At 36.8% G+C, this 18,903-nt stretch overlaps 3 protein-coding genes across 3 annotated transcripts; 1 reads left to right on the top strand and 2 right to left on the bottom strand.

Annotated features, from left to right (window-relative positions):
- Positions 1-3,236: 3,236 nt before the first annotated feature.
- On the bottom strand, positions 3,237-4,159 carry LOC113305853 (F-box protein At3g07870-like). The gene is made up of 2 exons (XM_026554848.1): positions 3,667-4,159; positions 3,237-3,613 (listed from the first exon to the last, which is right to left on the bottom strand). The coding sequence occupies exons 1-2, from the start codon at positions 4,157-4,159 to the stop codon at positions 3,237-3,239; spliced, it is 870 nt and encodes a 289-aa protein (XP_026410633.1).
- A 759-nt stretch (positions 4,160-4,918) lies between these two features.
- On the top strand, positions 4,919-6,145 carry LOC113305852 (zinc finger protein ZAT9-like). Its single transcript, XM_026554847.1, has one exon. It carries the CDS (start codon positions 4,919-4,921, stop codon positions 6,143-6,145), a length of 1,227 nt encoding a protein of 408 aa, XP_026410632.1.
- A 343-nt stretch (positions 6,146-6,488) lies between these two features.
- Positions 6,489-10,314, bottom strand: LOC113302310 (WPP domain-interacting protein 1-like). Its single transcript, XM_026551220.1, has 3 exons — positions 10,136-10,314; positions 8,650-9,881; positions 6,489-7,415 (listed from the first exon to the last, which is right to left on the bottom strand). The coding sequence occupies exons 2-3, from the start codon at positions 9,776-9,778 to the stop codon at positions 6,760-6,762; spliced, it is 1,785 nt and encodes a 594-aa protein (XP_026407005.1). The 5' UTR covers positions 9,779-9,881; positions 10,136-10,314; the 3' UTR covers positions 6,489-6,759.
- Between the last annotated feature and the right edge of the window lie 8,589 nt (positions 10,315-18,903).

Raw genomic sequence — 18,903 nt, 5'->3', positions numbered from 1 at the left:
TTCTTCTTGATCTGCGCTTCCCATGGCTACCAGCTTTTGTTCCACCTCTGTAATGTTCTTTCCTTGACTTCCCTGAGATGTACTTGCAACTGCATTTGTCATCCTTGGGAGTAAACTTTCATTCCCATTGTTCGCATTAGGTATTGCAACTGGGTAAGACTCCATATCTCTCTGCTTCTCCTTAAGCGCTATATACTCCTCTTGAAATTCGCGTAACTCTGACATTGTTATGGTGTCTTTTATTCTGAAGATTTGTGTATATAATAAGTCCGTAGGAAAAAGAGCATTGATAAAGGCTAGTATAAGATTTCTCTCATCCACTCGTCTTACCATTTCACTACACATGGTTCTCCAACGCGTGGTTAGATGATGCAAACTCTCATTGATCCTTCTGCGAAGTCCAAAGGCTATCTCAATCCATGGTCTTGACATATTATTAATGATATATTGTCCCAAAAAGACGTTCTGTAAATGACGAAATGATCTAATGGTTCCTACTGGCAACCCTTCAAACCATCGCAAAGCTTCCTCCGTCAAGCTCGCAGGAAAATATTTACACAACACTGCATCATTCTCTTCCATTGCAATAGAGATCGACTGTAAGCTTTTATGTGTTGTACTGCACATGTGCTTCCATCAAATATACTAGTGGAAACTGGTAAATTACATTTAGGTGGTATTATTGCGCTTTGAATTTGTCTTGCAAAGGGTGTTTTTCCAGCTTCCTCTACTGCTTCCTCTAACTGTCTACTTCCACCATTTCTTCGCGCAGTCATCATTTCTCTTAATTCTGCCATTTCTTTAAGAATTTCTTCACTCATACTTTGATCTAAGTCCTGTCGCATAGGACTTTTTAATCTCGCTTGCCTCAATCTATTCTCATGATTATTCTGTCGCATGGCCTCTTGTATCTCTCTTTCTTCAGCTTCTTCTCTTCTTATCCTACGCCTTTCTCTTTCATCTCTCATACGTTCACGAATAGCATTATTTCTTTCCTCCTCTTCTTCGCGTGCATACTCTCAATATTTCTCTACCATGCAATAGAATTCTCCCTTGTTCTTGATCATTTTCTTCATCGTTATCTGACTCATAGTGTGTGCGATATCGTTCGCCTGCATTTTGACGTATGTTGTTCCTTTGACCTTCTTGTCGGCGATGATGTTCACGCGGTTGCTCATATCGGTCATATTCTATGCGTCTCTCATCGCGTTGATCTTGTAAATTATCACCTACTTGTAAGTTCTCATCAATATTACCTAAAGGTTGCTCTCTCCTAGCATCTCTTTGATTAGATTGACTTCGTCTTGATGAACTTCTGCTTGTCCTAGATCTTGATCGTGTAGCGCTTCTTGATATATGTTCTTGCAATCTGAGATTCTCTTCTCTTAGATCATCATTCTGACGTATCAATTTCGCACGCTCTTCCTCTTCTCTTCGCCATTCTGCAATCAATCTTTGTATAAGTTCTGCAATTGTCATATTTTCTTCATTTCCTTCAATTCTTCCTGCATCTCTAGTCCTTTGTTCCTCTTCTTCGGTAGAATTCGTTCGTGCAGTATGAATACTCACTCGATCGTGCTCTCGTGCACGTTGAGGTCCAATTGGAGTTGCATTTCTTTGATTTTCTCTTTCTCCTACCTCTGGTTGTTCAGGAATTGCATCTCCTCTTCTTTCAGCAATTCTTTTACTCCTCCTAGTTGTCGACGTTTGTTCAGCAGTAGATCCGATTCGTACCATCACCACTTTTTTGTATTAACAAGTGAAAGACTACTTTAAAAAGAATTGAAAGGTTCTAATGATGAAAATCTCAATTGTTTAAAGAAAAATGTTAGATCTGAAATTCTGTAAACTTGATTTCTAAACGAATTCACCAACAGGGTATATCACTCCGTGCTGTTTCTAGCGCCAAAATGTATTTGCAGGAAATCCTACAACCACATCCATACAAGAATCTAAACAATACTCTAAGGAATCAGAGTGAAAATCATTCGTTTATTCATTGAGATCTTAAGTTGGGCACAAAATAATACAAAGACTTAACTTGGTCTTCAAATAAACTTTCTCTCTCTTAATTTCCTGTCTAACACACTCTAAAGGATCTCTCCCATCACATGATAGCCCTTCCCTTTATATAGGATTTTACATAGTGGATGACAGCTAACAGATCCCCTATTTTCGGAATCACTGTGCGTTACAATCGCTCAACTTTGCACACTTTACACTTCGCACAGATCATCACACTTTACTCGTCACTATGCTGACATCATCAAATACGTCATCTCAATTTTGCTATGTGCGATGATCTTCGCTTATATTAGATGACCTTCACTTTCGCATACATAATGAATGTGCGATATTTCACTCCTACAGCACTGTAGTCTGTAAACCTGGAGAAATGTCATCCGAAGTACTAACTTTGCAACGGAACACTGTCATCGTTAATTATAACTAGGGCCTGCAATGGTTAATGCAATCACCACAACCGAAATCAGTTGATTGTCATCAACATTGCCAGAATTTTAGCAACAATGATAACGCTGTGGCTAAGCTGGGTCTGGGTTTTCTTTTGATTTAGAGTATGTTACAGGCCTCCCTATGCAGTACTTGGACGGTGATGAGAATATATTTTGATAAAAGGAAAAATAAGAAACTAAGAATGATTAGCCTTGACAAGGAGGATTTGGTTGGCTCGTGCAGTGGTTTGAGTTGTCTTATTGTGGCACACAGTCAGTGACTCTGACGGCCCTGTCGACGTTTTTGTCCTATCACTGGAGCTGAGTACGCCTATCAATCATTGATGAGTGGATGTGGTTCACATCTTGCGCTCATCAAGCAAGCATCCACGTGAAATGATTTTAGGCACAAGTCCGTGTTCATTCTTTTCAATCTTGAATATAGGTTATGTCACCCAAAAATGAAAATATCCAAGTTGCATTTGCAAATTTTGATGTTGGGTCTTAAAGAATCCAATCGAATGCCAACAAAAATTCAAATTTGTAAAGCAGAATTACAAGAAGTACTAGTTGCAGATTATGCAGAACATTACAAGATATGAGCAATGTTACGGTCTTTGGAAGAGTCCAATGATAAAAACTGAAAACATAAATTGTTAAAGACAGGCAACGAAACCGAAAAGCAATTGATTAGCATTTCTTCGACCTTTTAGTTTTTCTTAATCCGATTGATTTTTCTGCTGAAACTTTTTCATGTATAACCTTCCTTTTCCGAGTCATAGGTCATGTTGCAGTTCTGTAGCTCTTAACATTAGTTTCTCCCAAATCTTCCAAAGAAACAATGCTGGGGATGTGCGGAGTCACCTCTATATGCGAGCATCCCATACCCTTAGCATCCCAAAGCCTGTTCAGGGTTGAAGTTTTAGGATCGTAACAGTAGATAAACACGCTTTTATACCACAATAGAACTTCATTGTTTCTTGTGTTCGCGAATGGTTTTAACTTGGCTGCTGCTTCACCCTCTATGCTGAACTCCTTAATCCAATGCCACGAATTCTTGTGATATTTCTGGTTCCTCTTTTTCATATCGGAACTAGTGATGGCATTAGAATTCTTCTTTCTCTTAAGCTTATATTCCCATATATCCGTGAAGTTATTTTCTGTATGGACCAAATACAGGTTATTATTTCCTCCAAGAGATAACTGACACTACGCACTACAGAATAACATGTTGCATCTGTTGGCATTGGCACTGGATAGAACTTCTCATGTTCCAAATCAAATGCAACGATTTTAAGTTCTGGCATTTCGCTATAATTCTGGTCTAACCAGTGAAGAGACCCATTAGCATAGATGCCTGATGATGCACAATTGAAATACCTCAACTTAGATCGTATGCATCTCCACTGCCCTCCAACTGTATATACTTGCACATGTCTCAAATCTCCCTTCTGACTAAATATTCTGACAACCTTGTATTCTTTAGTTGAATGACAATAACCAAATCCACTTGCTAAGTTACGACAATTATTACCATCACTTGCTAATTTTTGAGTCAATTTGAATCTTGGAAGTGAAACATATTCTCCAGTAAGAGGGTTGCAAAGTTTGACAGGATCGACCAGGTTAACATCTTTGTTACTTTCTCCAACACAAACCAAACCATTGCAAGACCCGACCACTACGCCCTTGTGGTCGTATTCCATAGCCGATCTTTGAGGTTCCATCTTCATCATCTTGGCTTGATTATAAGCATCACACTCATTTCCATAGAAAAGACATCCTCTTTCTACGTCTTCAATGCATCAAAAAGCGAAAAGCAAACCCTCTTTTTCTGTTTGATGAAGACTCCCCATCTTGCTGTTGCTCATGCAAGCTAACAAACTCTTCTGACAAAGTGAAGAGACCCAAAAACACAAATTGAAGAGACGAAAATAAAAGGATATATAAAGCCCTGGCCTGGCCTGGCCTGGCCTTGTAATAGAAACCGTGAAATATTTAGCAAAACTTAGTCGCATCGTTTTAGGATACTTTCCTAGTCTTGGTCACATTTAACATCGCTACTCTTGAAGCCTCAGATCATAGCGATTTGTTTAGGGCATGTCAATAGAAGGTGAGGATCATTGCTAGCAACTAGCAAGTTGTCAAACACGGTTGATTTGGATCGTGAAAAAGGAATGTGAATCAAATTTAGAAACTGGATTGAAGTGGGATACAAGTAATCGAGTGTAACCAGGACTCTAAATAGGGTTTCCTATGCCTATAAATATGTGTGTTAGAGTCCCTTAGTTGCTTGCTAGTGTTTTCTTAGAGTAAAGAGTTTGGGTGTTCAAGCGTTCTTTACCATCTAGGTATTCAACAGTTTCGCTGAATTCACTTGATTTCAACTTTGATTCTACTTCTCTGTTCTAGGATTTCTCTTTCGTTTTAGCAAAAAAAAAAAAAAACCTGTCTTACTCTGTCTCATGGCGAAACCTCTGATGGAAGATCAGAAGAAGAGAATGTCATTAGTGGTATTTAGGCCTAAAACTCAAGGCAGCGGCAATGGGGGTTCCGTAAAACAAGCTTATCATCATCGTCAAGTAACTCCAGAGAAGACGACAATGAAGGTCCTCCTGCAGTTGAGGAATAAAGTACCAAAATCATATTCCGAGGAAGAGGATAGTGAAGAAACTTATTCAAGTAGTAAATTAGGTTCAGACTACGGAAACAGCAGTTATTCGCCACAGTATGTTAGTTCTACTGCTGGGAAATCAGCAGGTTCGCGTCTGCCTCGGTGGATAACAACTGGGCGGAGAGGGCGGAAAGGCTCACGGCCATCAGCATCAGCATCAGCGTCATCATATAATTCTGAGAAAGAAGAAGAGCCACCGTTTGGTGATATGGAAGCAGCCGAAGCTCTGTTGATGTTGTCTAAGGGCCTTTCTCTTGATGAAACCAGAAAGTTGCAAACAGAAACGGACAGCATTGTTAAGTTTCCAGAGTACAACTTGATAAAGAAGCGAAAATTAGAAGACTCTGGTGTTGGCTATGCAGAAGAACGATTAAAGATACCGAGAATTGAGAAGGAAACTAATAATTACAGAGATGAATCCAGTATGGATACTATGACTAAGAAGAATGTAGAAGCAATTCACAAGCAGGTACCCACATTATTATCTTCTGCTTCTGGTAATTTCAGGTGTGACAATTGTGGGAAATCATTCGGTTGTTATCAAGCTCTGGGTGGTCATAAATCAAGCTGCAACAGCAATTACTTGAAAAGCGAAGGAGGCGAATCTGCACCCCAAGGTTCAATGAGAAAAATGAATAATGAATCATCTAAAGATCTCGCAAATTCAGGTCCCCATCAATGCAAATATTGCGATGAGAGTTTTTCTACTGGTCAAGCTCTTGGAGGACATCAAAGGCGACATAAAAGGGAACCAGTTGAGCTTCATGTTAGCAGGTCATCCGTTTCACCACCAAAGAACATCAGTGGGAATTCTTCAAGTCCAACTAACTCATTGACATCAGTTCAAGAAGCAGCTGAAGAAAATGTAACCAGTAAGAAGATTATACTGTTAGACCTTAATGAAGATCCACCAATGGAAGAGGATGATGAAGATATCCACCAATGGAAGAGGATGATGAAGATCCACCAATGGAAGAGGATGACGGATATATTGGCTTCAGATGTCCTGAACAACTGATGCTGTGTCTTTGGATTTTCTTTAGGTTCCATTGTCATTATCATGGAACTGTGATTTCCTGGTCGAACATATTATTTTCAGTTTTCTGATAAGAGTTGTTAGTTATAATATTAGTGTTTTTGTAAACTTTTGTTTTATTTCTTGTTCCGCAAAGTTACACTGAACTTAGCTAGTCCACGCTCTTGAACCTTACGACTCTAATCACATAATCTGGAAGTGGCTAAACATAGACTGTCTTTTACACATTCAAAATGAGCACTTTAGTCTGGAAGTTGCAGAGAACAGGAGGTTATTGCAAGCTAAGTGCAACAATGAAGGATACCCTCAGTTACAAAACCAGTTATTGGACACCAAGAAGTAACACTTCAACTTAGAAAACACACCAAACAATTACAGAACCTAAAATATCCCAAGAAAGGTTTAAGTCATCGAAGAAATGAAAAGAACTCAAAAAAACTGAAAGGCAAAAAATCTTAACTATACATGTGCTACATTGGCATTTCTTCAAACTTCTAATTACAACTAGAACAGCTAAACCATAACTACAAAAAAAACATTTCACTACCTGATAATGGAAATGAACATACAGATCAAGGATTTTGCTTCTGTGGACATCAGGTTGGTACGTCCCCAGATGGCTGGGAATACAGTTGCACCATAAACAACAGAACCCCTAAAAAAAGCAACATTAACTGAAAAAAAAAACACAATGTATGCTTACATACCCTATTCTGCATGATCAAAATTTCTTCAGTACCTATCATTTCTTCACATGATGCATCCAACTCATTCCCGTGTTCCTTCAACACAGTAGCCTTGCTTTCAGCTACTCTGAGCTTTTGAAGCATCTGATTTTGCTCCTCTGAAAGAATTTTCTGCTCTTCAAAGAGCAAACTTTGAGCCTCTGAAGCACCTTCCAAATTTTGGGTTGTTGTCGCTATTATTAGATGCTCGATTTCAGCTTCTACCTTCTGCTTGAATAAATCCTCAAGCTGAGACTCCATGTCTCTGCACTCATCCTGAACAGATAGTAAACCATTTTCCAGTTTTTCTTCTTCATGCAATCTAGTTCTGTTTAACATCTCTTCAAGTTCAACTACCCGCAACTCCTTTTCCTTGAGCAGGGCGGATACTTCCTCTAGTTCACGTTCAAGACCATTTACTTTCTGAGTAAGATCGAGTACCTCAGCTTGTAGCTGTGGGGAAAGATTTATGTCCGTCTCAGATGGCAACACAGGTTCGTTTCCAAGCTCTCCAAACTTCTCGATTTCTACAAGAAGAACCCGTAGGCAGATAAGCAGAAAGTTCGGAAATTTGAGCAAAAACATTTCACTTTAAACTTTAAAGGCATAGTGTTTAACAGGATACTGTGAATTTTCAACAAGCAAACAAGAGCATCAATACAACTTAACGCTGACTTCATCTGGGACAAAACTTTCTTAGTTTAGCAGGGAAAACTCACATCATATGCATATCAGATTGGCAGAACTCGTAACCATAATGACCGTGTTGAAATTCTGACTTGCCACTACAGGCACACCACGAAACTGATCACAAGATCCTTAGGGCTTTTCACATGGTTCAACAACCTAGATCAGAGATCTATCCGTCAAAATATATATATATATATATATAGAAAAATATCACAGGTTTTTAGAAACTAAATGACCTAGAAAGAGACGAATGCAACAGATTGTAAGGAGTCACATACTCAAGACACGTACCAAATACAGATATGACAGCCATACTTAAGCATCTGAATGCTGCAGTATCTAACTAGCAACTATCTTACCTACTACTAAATAACAGCTGTTTAGTTATTAAAGGAGTAAAATTATAAATAACAGCTGTTTACTTGTTATTAAAAGAGTAAGAAATTATATAAGCGATAAAGTAACATCGAATGCTAAGAGCAGACCACTCGTTTCTATATGAAAGTGTAACAATGATGTCATGATTGTCTCTACACCACAATACAACATTAAGGATTTCTTTATTTGAAAAAACTACACTAGATCTCGAAAATCCTCATATTGGAACTGTACACCAGTAGTGTATAAGAAAGATAGTCTACACTGGCAATACTGAGAGGCACAGTCAAAATGAAAATTCCCTTGGATAGGCTAAAGGGAGTTTGTGGATTGAGTAGTAATGATAGACCATAATACTTAAAACGCTTTACAACCACCAGTCAACAGGATAAAGTTGCTCATCTAAGACGAGGGAACTTACCCCGGGGAATAACATTTTCTAATAAGCGTTGTAAAGTAACATATTCCTGAAAATAATATTTTCTAACAAGCATTGTAAAAGTAACTTATCCCTGGAAATAATATTTTGTACCAAGCATTGTAAAAGTAACTTATCCCTGGAAATTAAACCCCATTCAGCTGGATTTTTTACTGAAAATCAATGAGGCAACAACAGAAAGGAAACCAAGTATAGTAGTAATGGTTTGCAGATCAGAAAAATACAAGAAAGTAAATGAGGGAAAGGAAACCTACCAATTTCAAGTGCTTCTTGCACAGCCTGCAAAGAAATTATCGACTTCACCAGAGGGTCCCATTCTGCATGGGTTCGATTGCTTTCAATCTCTTCTCCTTTCTCTTCTAAGGAGCCACCACCAGAAACATCATTTTGTGAGATATCTTCAATGTCGCAACCATTTTGTTTGCAATATCCCTTCTGATCCCCATCTCCAGCATGGAGATCACTTGTCTGACCTTTCTCACTATTCTCTTCATCATAATTCGAACAGACTTCGCTTTGTCTCCCGTTACTATTACCAAAAACACCAATCTGTGAAAAGACAATGTTGGAGCTTCTGAGTTCAGATTCAATGCTGGAATATAAGTTTTCTTTGTCATACTTATCCCTTTCTCCTCGAGATTTCTTACTTGTATCAACTTTTCCTTTAACCTGTTGAAACTTTTGTACTGAATTACTTGAACTCCTTCCACTAAGATTCTTCACCTTGTGTTTGTCTCGTGCAGATCCTGTTATTGTATGGAAATCATTTCTCATTCTAGGAGCACTAGCAGCTGTCGAAGATTTGCTGCTTCGATCCCCACTGTTTTCAGAATCCGTCCCAAAAGCAAAAGCAGATCCCACACCCACAGTGGAATCCAAACTCGATCCTTTGGGGACAAACCCATCAAGAAGGTCTGGACTTTTCACAGATGATTCCTCAGACGCTGCAGATCCTTCACTTTTCAGCTTGATCTCAGCAGATGAATCTCGAGGTTTCGCGACCTCTGCAGCATTGGGCGCTCCCCTCTTCAAAATTCTATTCAAATCCAAACCAGCACTCTCATCCTTAACAAAGTCTCTCCTTATCCTCCTCCATTTCTTCAATCCAAAACCTTTCCTCGTCGGAGGTGTCTCCCCAGAAACTCCTTCTGGAGTTTCAGCCACTTCCAAAGGAGACTTTGTATTTGTGGGTGTCTGATTACCAATTTCATTTCCGTTTACTTCACGCGAACAATTGATCTCTACACTTCCTGACCCTTCATCTACATTCTCATTAGAATTAGACCCATTACTCTCTAACTTAATTCCATCAGTACTACTTCTCCTTTCTAAGGCTTCATCATTCAAGTTTTTAGTTTCAGAATAGTCGTCTCCCAACCCCATTACTCAAAAATCAATTACACTTGACAGAGTTCCTTTATTTATGATTATTAAACACCAATCAGATCTAAAACATCAAACACCCAAATCCAAAATCACCATTCATCTGAAAATTAAACAAAAAAAAATAACTTAATCATTTAAATGAATTCAAAACTTAAACCAAAGCTCATTTCTTCACCAATAACTACCTAATTCACATGAATTCTCATCATTTCAAAATTTTCTAAACATAATGCTTGAAAACTAGATCCGACCAGGAAAACAAAACGAAATAAACGAAGTTTCAGTTTGACGCAATACACATATCAATTGATCAGGCCATTAAAAGCAAAATTGAAGCTCAGAATATTTATTTACCTTGTTGATTTCCGAAGATCAGAGATTAAAATTCCAAGTAATATAGAAATGAAAAACCTTGGAGGAAGAAAATCGAAACCCTAGAAGTTGGGTAGATTTTGTTGAAACGAGAGAATATCAAGGATTTGGGGAAAAAAAGAGAGGAAGGAAGTAGAAGTCGGTAGATAATAATAGATGTGGGAAAAATATTATTAGTCGTCAAGACGTGGGATGATTCAGTTGGCATGATGATGGGTGGCCCACACACGTGGCGTTATTATTAGCTCACAGAATGTATAACCACAATATAAGGCTGTTTTATTCTGAGAAATGATCTTATTTTGAGAATTTATTTGCCAGGTGTTTTCACTTTTCAGATCTCATTTTGTATGTTCATGTGGTGGTGGGATTCATTGTTCAGCACTGCAGCCGCAGCGAGACACAAAACTCTGTCTGCAGCTGAAGTCTCTGAATGACGGGTAGAGATTTGCAACTAATCTTCAATCCGCTTAATTAATCAAATTTACTTTTTGAAGGAAGTTCTTTTTTGGATCCATAGAATTATAATCATACCACCATGGCTAAAAGTATGTTTCCTTGTCCGTTTAAAGAATGCACTTGCTGAATTTGGTTATGAAAATTACTGCATTGTTTCAAAAAATAAATAAGGATTATGGAATGCGTAATTTTAACAAGTATTCACTTTCAAATCGAACGAAAGAATAAGTCTTTTCCCATAAGAGACGCTATCTTACCCACTAAGAGACGCATGATCATTCGTTTAACGAATAAAAATATCACTTAAACGACTAATCATGTGTTCTTTCAAATCTATTTTTAGTTATTTTTGAAAGAAAAAGTTTTATTTTCAAGAGTCTGATCATGTGCCGCCCAACAAAACACCGCCCACCAAAATAACTTCGCAAGTGTTTAATCATGTGCCTCTTAGTCTCGACTGTTGGACAACTCTTTCAAGAAAGTGGGCCTCTCCAATCTCCACTATCCATTGTAGCACCTAATTTGATCAAACTCGTTCATTTTGAGTGAAAACTTTTACTCCATATCCCTTGCTCTTATGGAAATGCAAATCAAGCGGCTCATGGGACTAGCCAACACGCGGCGGATAATAGCCAACAGGAAAAATGCACAACTATTTTCTGGGAACATGTTGTCCTGGTGTTTTGCACCGAATTGTTTTAGATGGTTCAATAGTGTAATAATTTTTAAACTTTTCCTTAATATTTCTCTTTCATGCTTTATGTCCATATCTATTATAATTAACCATAAAAGTTACATTATATGGGCGGGGACGTTGGATAATAATTCTACAATTCTTTGTAAAATGCTAAAATAGCATCCTTAATTATTTACTTGCATGTACATGTAGATAAAATTATGTTAACATGTTATAAATTTGTAATGTAATTTGCAGACTTTCATTCCATAAAATAGGCTAAGCAGATATCTAGGAAAATAAAGCACATGTCCAATCCCTGAGGTATTGATGTGGACATGGCTAACGAGCAAATTTGCCCATTCCACCCTCTGTGGAAAGGGAAAATGAGCAAACTTGATGGACAAACATGTAGTTTTGCTTGTTTGCCTAGCAAGGTTAAGTTATTCAGCAGTAGAGACTAGACCGCTAATTTAGCCGCTCAACGGCTATATCATCTATAATGGCGATGATACCAAGTACACCATAATATTTTTGTATCAATTTACTATAAACACGCCTTATGTAATCTTATAAAGACACCTTATGTAATTTTATAAAGACAAAAGATGTCGAAAGATTGTTTCAACAAGATGTACATTTGCTATATAGCGTAAGTTCAAAACAGGACCAACCTATGGGATCGTACCAAGTTACTTTAATGATAAAGAAAAACAAATATAATGTGGAAATAAAGCAAATCACACGACATGCAAAAAAAAAATTAGCAAGGTAAAATGCAAGGAACATAAACCTCAGGAAGCAGTCCAGTTTTAAAAACTCTCATAATTAATCCGCTATACAAATTAACTACCGCAACTTTGTATAATTAAAATCAAGTACACTACTCCTAGTTACTCAGTTCCTTCAGTATCCCTGCGCCTATAACCAATCTGGTCTAAGCACATGAATCCCAAGATAGAGTCCATATCTCAAGTCACTTTACCCGTTGTGAAGACTTCAGCAACTAAACTCTTTTGCATCTAATCTGGAGCAGTAAAGGACTAACATGTTTCAGTAATCTCTCTATCAATCTCAAGAAATAAATCAGAGATAAGTTGAATACAAAGAATCTTTCGTTTAATCAATATAAATTCCTTTGTCGATAACAGATCAACTAAGACGAAGACTGTCGAAATTATCAATCCTAGTGTATAAACTATCAAAGCAATTCTTAAAGATAAATAAAAAGATTGATTGCTGACGTATACCACAAGCCTGATATTTCTCGAATAAACTGCTTGTTGGATCCTAGTCAATCAAGTGTGCAAGAAGATCAGAATACCAAAAAAAAAGTCTTCAATCTTCAAAGTACTTGCACAAACAACTTGATTCCTACCAATGATCGATCACACACAAAATGGATTTTGTTAACAATGGATGATCATTAGTCATATCTTCAGATCTCGAATCAATAAAGTAGATCTAAAATCTTCGATTCTTGAAATAGTTCGAGTGACCTCGAAAAAGAGAGGGTACCAAGTATACCACCAACTTTTTCGTTCGGCAACCTGTATGGACAAAACCTAATACAATTGCAAGTTGGTCAACTTAATGATCCTTGACAATATCTATATATAGTTTATATCTCCAACTCTTCTCAATCAGAAAATTTAGACTCAAGAGTTCGTGAACCTGATTGTTAAGAAGAGTACTTGGAAAATCTCAAAAATCAATATCCAATATCAATCTAGTCGTATCCAAATAGTCAAATCAGAATTCTACCAAGTATGATACTTGTTATCTATGTTTCAAGATACAAATTATACAAGAATGATTCTCTTAATAAATCATAATTAAAATGGATGTATCTACTAAAATTGAATACGTACTACTTGTTTAAATTCCTATTATAAAGATAAATAATATAATAAGGAAAGGGAAAGAGGAAAACACAAGACACTAGGTTTTTCTATCGAGGAAACCACAACTGCAGAAAAATACTAATACCTCATACAGATTTGAACATCGAACTTTATTAAGCCGCTACAGATACTAGCCTACTGTCAGATTTCAGACTGGAATGTAGTTGAAACTAAATTCCTCCTCCAAGTAATTCATCTACAGTCGTGCTCCTTACGTCTCTTGAGCCTCGTAAGGCTTTAAGAAATTGATTTCATTAGCTGACATCTTTTACAGCCTAAGTGAAATTTTTTGATATCAATATTCCTATAACATATAATCCTATTTGATTTCCCTTTAGATCGAATGGATCAAGGCTTGGAAGTCTATTTGCAATAGACAAAGCTAACAAACCTCACAAATCCGGAACACTTACACTCATTTAGTTGAGAAGCATGGATTATCAAACACCTCTAAAGAACAATCATAAACTAAATTAAGAATAGTTTTCATATATCTATCTTGAGGAATCACAAAGGCTTAGACGAACAAAACTTTGCGATTTTTATCTATCTCCCTCCTGAAAGAGATCACTAAGACCTCGGTAACAGAAAGAACAATATTAGGATACACGAAGTATCAAGGTAAAGATAACAGACCTGGCTTCACGAATCCCTAAGTGAAGTCTTTCAGTTGTAAACCTAATTATGTTTCTCGGATAAATCTAGGTTCATATAGGACAACTCTAGCAATCAATTAGGACAGAGAAGTGTCGGGGATTGAATTTCCCACTTGAATGAGTTTCTCTGTTTATAGATTTTTAAAACTGATGGTTGATTAGAATTCAAGCAAAGATAACTTGAGATTCAAGCAAACAATATCTCTGTTTAGATGAAACTCTGATTAGGTTTTCAGGTACGCATGTGAGAAGTTTGTCTTGAAATCACGTAGAAGAATATACACTATGGTCCGGGTTCTGGAACCGTATATAATGATCGTTCTTGGAAAATATGTATTTGAACTTATAAACAATATTGTGTTCATTTAAATACTTACGACTTTAATCATGATGCACATACACAAGGTGTTTTAGTGATCAATGATGTCTTAGAGGTGTTTATGAGAGTCATACAAATGCTAAACAAGTTTTTGAAGTTGTCTTTGAGCATCTGCGAATAATACTTGGATGGTTGGTGAAATAGCTCGTGAACCGTTAGCCAGTTTGTGAATTCAGGGCGTTATTTTGTTATTCTGAACTCAGGCGTTTACCGTTCATGAACCGTTGGCTATTTCACAATCAGATCATCACTGTTCGTGAACTGTCCCATTCCGAACTTTACGGTTTGCGAACTGGTTTTCCAACCTTCCTATATTTCGAACATCATATATTCATGGTTTGCAAATTGGTTCGCCAACCTACCCTGAGTCCAAATTACAGTAGTTCTGAAATACTCTCTTTTGATGTTTGAAACATTCCCAATTGTTATATATATAAATACTATTGCTTGAGCAATTTTCAAATGATTCATCTGACACAAAAATAGTTCTTGAACAATAAATTGTTTCGAACTAAGGTTTCTAAGGTCCAATGAACATCCATTGGTTAAATCATATTTGAGATATTTAACAAGACAAGCTTGACTCGAAATTTCTTCTTTGCAATATTAAATACACCAGAAGTCATACAACATAGTCTGATAAAGATGGATGGTAATACACCTGAGTAAACAAAATGGTTCAGTATTATTAGAGCATTACTCGGTCGAACTCACAAGCGTTGCTAGCTTATTGTCAAATTTAGTTGTCAAAACTATATCTTGATTTCTAGTATACAATTAGTTAAGTCTCGGATTAGGATAAAAGATGCAGTTGAGAAACGAACATCACGGCAACCATCATTGCGTTCTACCGTTTGAAGGCGAACTAATTAGACTATCGTAAGCATACCAAGAATTTCGAATCAAGATTCTTTTTGTAATTATTCCTCGAAATATGGCTAAGCTTAATGAAAATTTCATACTTGATGAATTTCAGTTAAGAACAATTTATTGTTTGCAATCAAAATCATGATACAAGATTATCATTCGAAAATAGTCTGAAATAGTGATATGTGTCATTGATGTTCTTCGGGAATGTTTCGAATCGATTTAGAGAAATATAGAACTACTAAAAATTCATATATAAGACAGTGTACATATCAGACTTACAAACTGGGAAAACTTTTATAAGTCTGAAACCGTAATACATGTACTCATTACACATAAAGGAGTAGTTGTATGTCGACAAACAAATTTTTGGTATGCATATTAGTATGCACACCTTAAAAAGTATGTGAACTCGTGAATCTGGATCGGTACGCAAACCAGTATGCGTACTAGAAATGAACTGTTGGTTACGGAACCGGTTTGGTATCCATACCGGTACACGTACCAGAAAAGTTGATTGGACTCCGGAACTTGATTATGTTTAAATGGTGTCCATACCAGTGCGCATACTGAAATAGTTTTGTGTTAACTCCGGAACTCGGTTATGTTTTAATGGTTTACATACCAGTACATGTACTGAAAAAGTTTTGTGAACTCCAGAACTCGGTTAAGTTATATAGTATACATACCGGTACACGTACCTTGATATAACTGTTCACGAACAGGTTAAGTACTTGTACTTTGTACGCCTACTTACCATGTCGATTAAATTCATATGCACATAAAATTATTTCTCCGAGATAATTAGCATTTGAATAATCTCTATTTTATATTTATAAAATACCATAGACATATTTGATCACTTGATTGTTATGAAAATGCTCAAGCTTATAGTTCAATTGGCTAACTTCGGCTAACCATTCATGAGCGTGGTCTTGTACACAGCTCGGTTACGGTTCATCCTAACCAGAGTGTATATCTTGATTATGTAAATCAAATTCAAAGATTTATCTAAGGATGGATATTGTTTGCTTGGTTCCAAAGCTATCTTAGCTTAAAACTAAAGCAACATATGCTTTAAATGTCTATATAAGGGGAACCTCAAACAACTAGGATCTTTAAATCTCAACGTCACTTTTGGTGCGTCCTACTTGTAACTAGAGTCATTATCTCCAAAAACCATTTTAGCGTTTAGCGACTACAAAGACTTCATAGGGATTCGTGAATCCAGGTCCAGCTATTGTTTATCTGATAGCTCGAGTATCCTGATCTTGATCGATTGTTGAGCTTCTCACTTGATCAAGATAGATAGTAATCATCAAAGTTCTCTTCGTCTCAAACTATGTTGATTCCACGAGTTTTATACTCGTGAGGTGAATAATAATCTAGTCTGCACTACGGGTTGCACATGTCAGAATTTTGAGATTAGTGTAGATACCGTCGAAATCGGTTAAGATCTCTATATATCTAAAATGGCTATAAACAAGGAAATAATATTATTAAGGGAAGCCGCCATCCAACTAAGGGAATTGGGACCCAAAGGTAACACTGGTCCAATTTTCAGAGATTCAGTCAGGAAATCAAGATACGGCCTAGGAAGGTGTGAGGCACCTAGCCCGCCCAAGCCGAAACTTGGCCTCTACTTTATAATCGGGATTTTAGGGTTCTAACTTGTATTAAAAAATAATGAAATAAATACATCAAATTATGAATGCTAATGGATTTATTAAGCAAATAAAAAACGCAGCGAATCCTATAAAATGGAAACAAAATCCGGTCAAATCAAAAAAATTATTATTATCACCAAAAATATTGAAACTATTATTATTATTACCAAAATTATTATTATTATCACCAAAAAAAAATTTATTATTATGAGAAAATTATTATTATTGTTCAAATTACTAGGCACCAAGACGTATCATTCAACCAAACAATTATTATTATTATTATTATTAACTTCACTCATCCACCATTGAAACATGCATCGACACTTAACAAAGAGGAGATAGACACGACATAACATGATATGGAATTGGACCGAACATTACCTAGAGCTAATAAATCAATATACATAGTCCTACCAAACTTCCGTGCATGAGCTGCCTAATCATGGAATATGGATACACTGATGCCTATATGATATTCATATGCAAGATGCATGCGATGACATAGATAGATAGCTTATACAATGCTTTGGACAGTTGGCTAAAAACCATGACACGACATAGCTAACACTAGGTGCAAACAACTGGAAACCATGACCTATGTAGGACTAAGATGTAAAGCATGAGACCACACAGACCATGAGGACCTCAACTCTTAATGCTACTAGAAAGGTTACATATGATAAGACAAACTCAATCACACCATGATACAAATTATGTCAAGAACAGAGTTTAACAGGTGATCAAAAGTCAACAAGATGCAACCATTCACGTTTATCCAGGCTTATGATCATCAAACTAAAACAGAAGACAAGATTCAAGAGAACTATGCACTGGAAAATAGAAAGAAACCGTGAACAATTTCCATTAATATTTGCGCATAAACATCATGTTTTTCCAACCATTTTAAGGTTCTAGTAATACCTGTTTTGGCAAAGTGGTGATTTCAATGTTACTTAGACCGGAAAGATCAACAAGAGCTAGTACTTCCACGAACACGACCGTATCCAAAAACAATCCAATGTAAACCGTTCAAATGCCCCTTAAGAATTCTATGTTTCTCCTATTTCTCCACCAAAATCTCCTCTAAAAGTTTCTATGGTTTTCTTTCTAGGTGCTATCCGAATTTTCTCCTCCCCTCAACTCTAAAAATGCGACCCAATTTATAGCTTTTTTCCATCAACAATTACCTTAGGATTAAAATGACCTAAATCCGATGGCTCTTATTAAAAACATAAATTCTTTAACCAAATAAATCATTATTATTTCCAATTAATAAAAATTCTCCAAAATCATTTTAATCTCCTTTATCAGGATAGCCAAATATCATTTAATCCTAGATTTTGCTAATATGGAATGTCTTGTAGACAAAACCAAACTAAGGTGTCGACATTTTTACTCATTTTGCTATTAGGGTGGACGTCCAACATTGGACTTGTGCTGGTCACAGATATCCTAAAATGGACTCGAGCTTGGTGGACTTTGTGGGACTTAATTAATGGTCGGTGAACTATCATGTACGTCCAGTTCAATCTTGGGAACTAGTGGATACTAATTGTGGATTATCATTTTTGGCTCATTATGTTGTACGTCCAAAGTGGATTTCCTAACCAAGGAGCTGGTTTACGGACTATCACCTGGTGGATGGTCTTTTGGCATGAAAGAAAATGTTTATCCCCGGACCCTAGTAGTGGACACGAACGGTGTTTGCCTAGACCGTATTTCGCGGAAGTACGACTTCCAATTGGGTACGAAATTAGGGTGTCTACGGTTGCCCCTCTTTGGAAAAGGTGTGTGTGCAACCGAATGGCAAAGCCAAACTCCCTATTTCGTACTGTCCCTCAAAAACTGTTGAAATTCTCTTGAGTTTGTCCGGTGTGACACTATTGAATTCACCCGGAACACTTCTTAAGTATTTAATTTTACGCATACGTATACATCCTCATGACTAATTAATTAAGTCATGAAATTCGTAGTTGTTGCGTTGCAAAAACAAAGAAACACTTACTTACCTTTTATAAATATTCTCTCTTGCAATAGCTGACTTCTACTTTCGCCACTTTCTACAAATCCAATTCTATTGAATCACCCTGTTAACTGCTGCAAATCTTTGTGGTTTTTCAATCCTTTACTTTCTTCCAG

Source organism: Papaver somniferum, chromosome 8 (assembly GCF_003573695.1).
Source record: "Papaver somniferum cultivar HN1 chromosome 8, ASM357369v1, whole genome shotgun sequence".
NCBI lineage: Eukaryota > Viridiplantae > Streptophyta > Magnoliopsida > Ranunculales > Papaveraceae > Papaver > Papaver somniferum.
The sequence above is the reverse complement of the archived record's forward strand: the minus strand, read 5'-3'. Positions and strand labels throughout refer to the sequence as shown.

Coding starts and splice junctions, on each gene's coding strand:
- LOC113305852 (XM_026554847.1), top strand. CDS start 4,919: ATGGCGAAACCTCTGATGGAAGATCAGAAGAAGAGAATGTCATTAGTG.
- LOC113305853 (XM_026554848.1), bottom strand. CDS start 4,159: ATGGAATACGACCACAAGGGCGTAGTGGTCGGGTCTTGCAATGGTTTG. Junction 3,614..3,666: donor AACATGTTATTCTGTAGTGC/GTAGTGTCAGTT, acceptor TGGTCCATACAG/AAAATAACTTCACGGATATA.
- LOC113302310 (XM_026551220.1), bottom strand. CDS start 9,778: ATGGGGTTGGGAGACGACTATTCTGAAACTAAAAACTTGAATGATGAA. Junction 7,416..8,649: donor GCAAGAAGCACTTGAAATTG/GTAGGTTTCCTT, acceptor TTCTTCTTGTAG/AAATCGAGAAGTTTGGAGAG.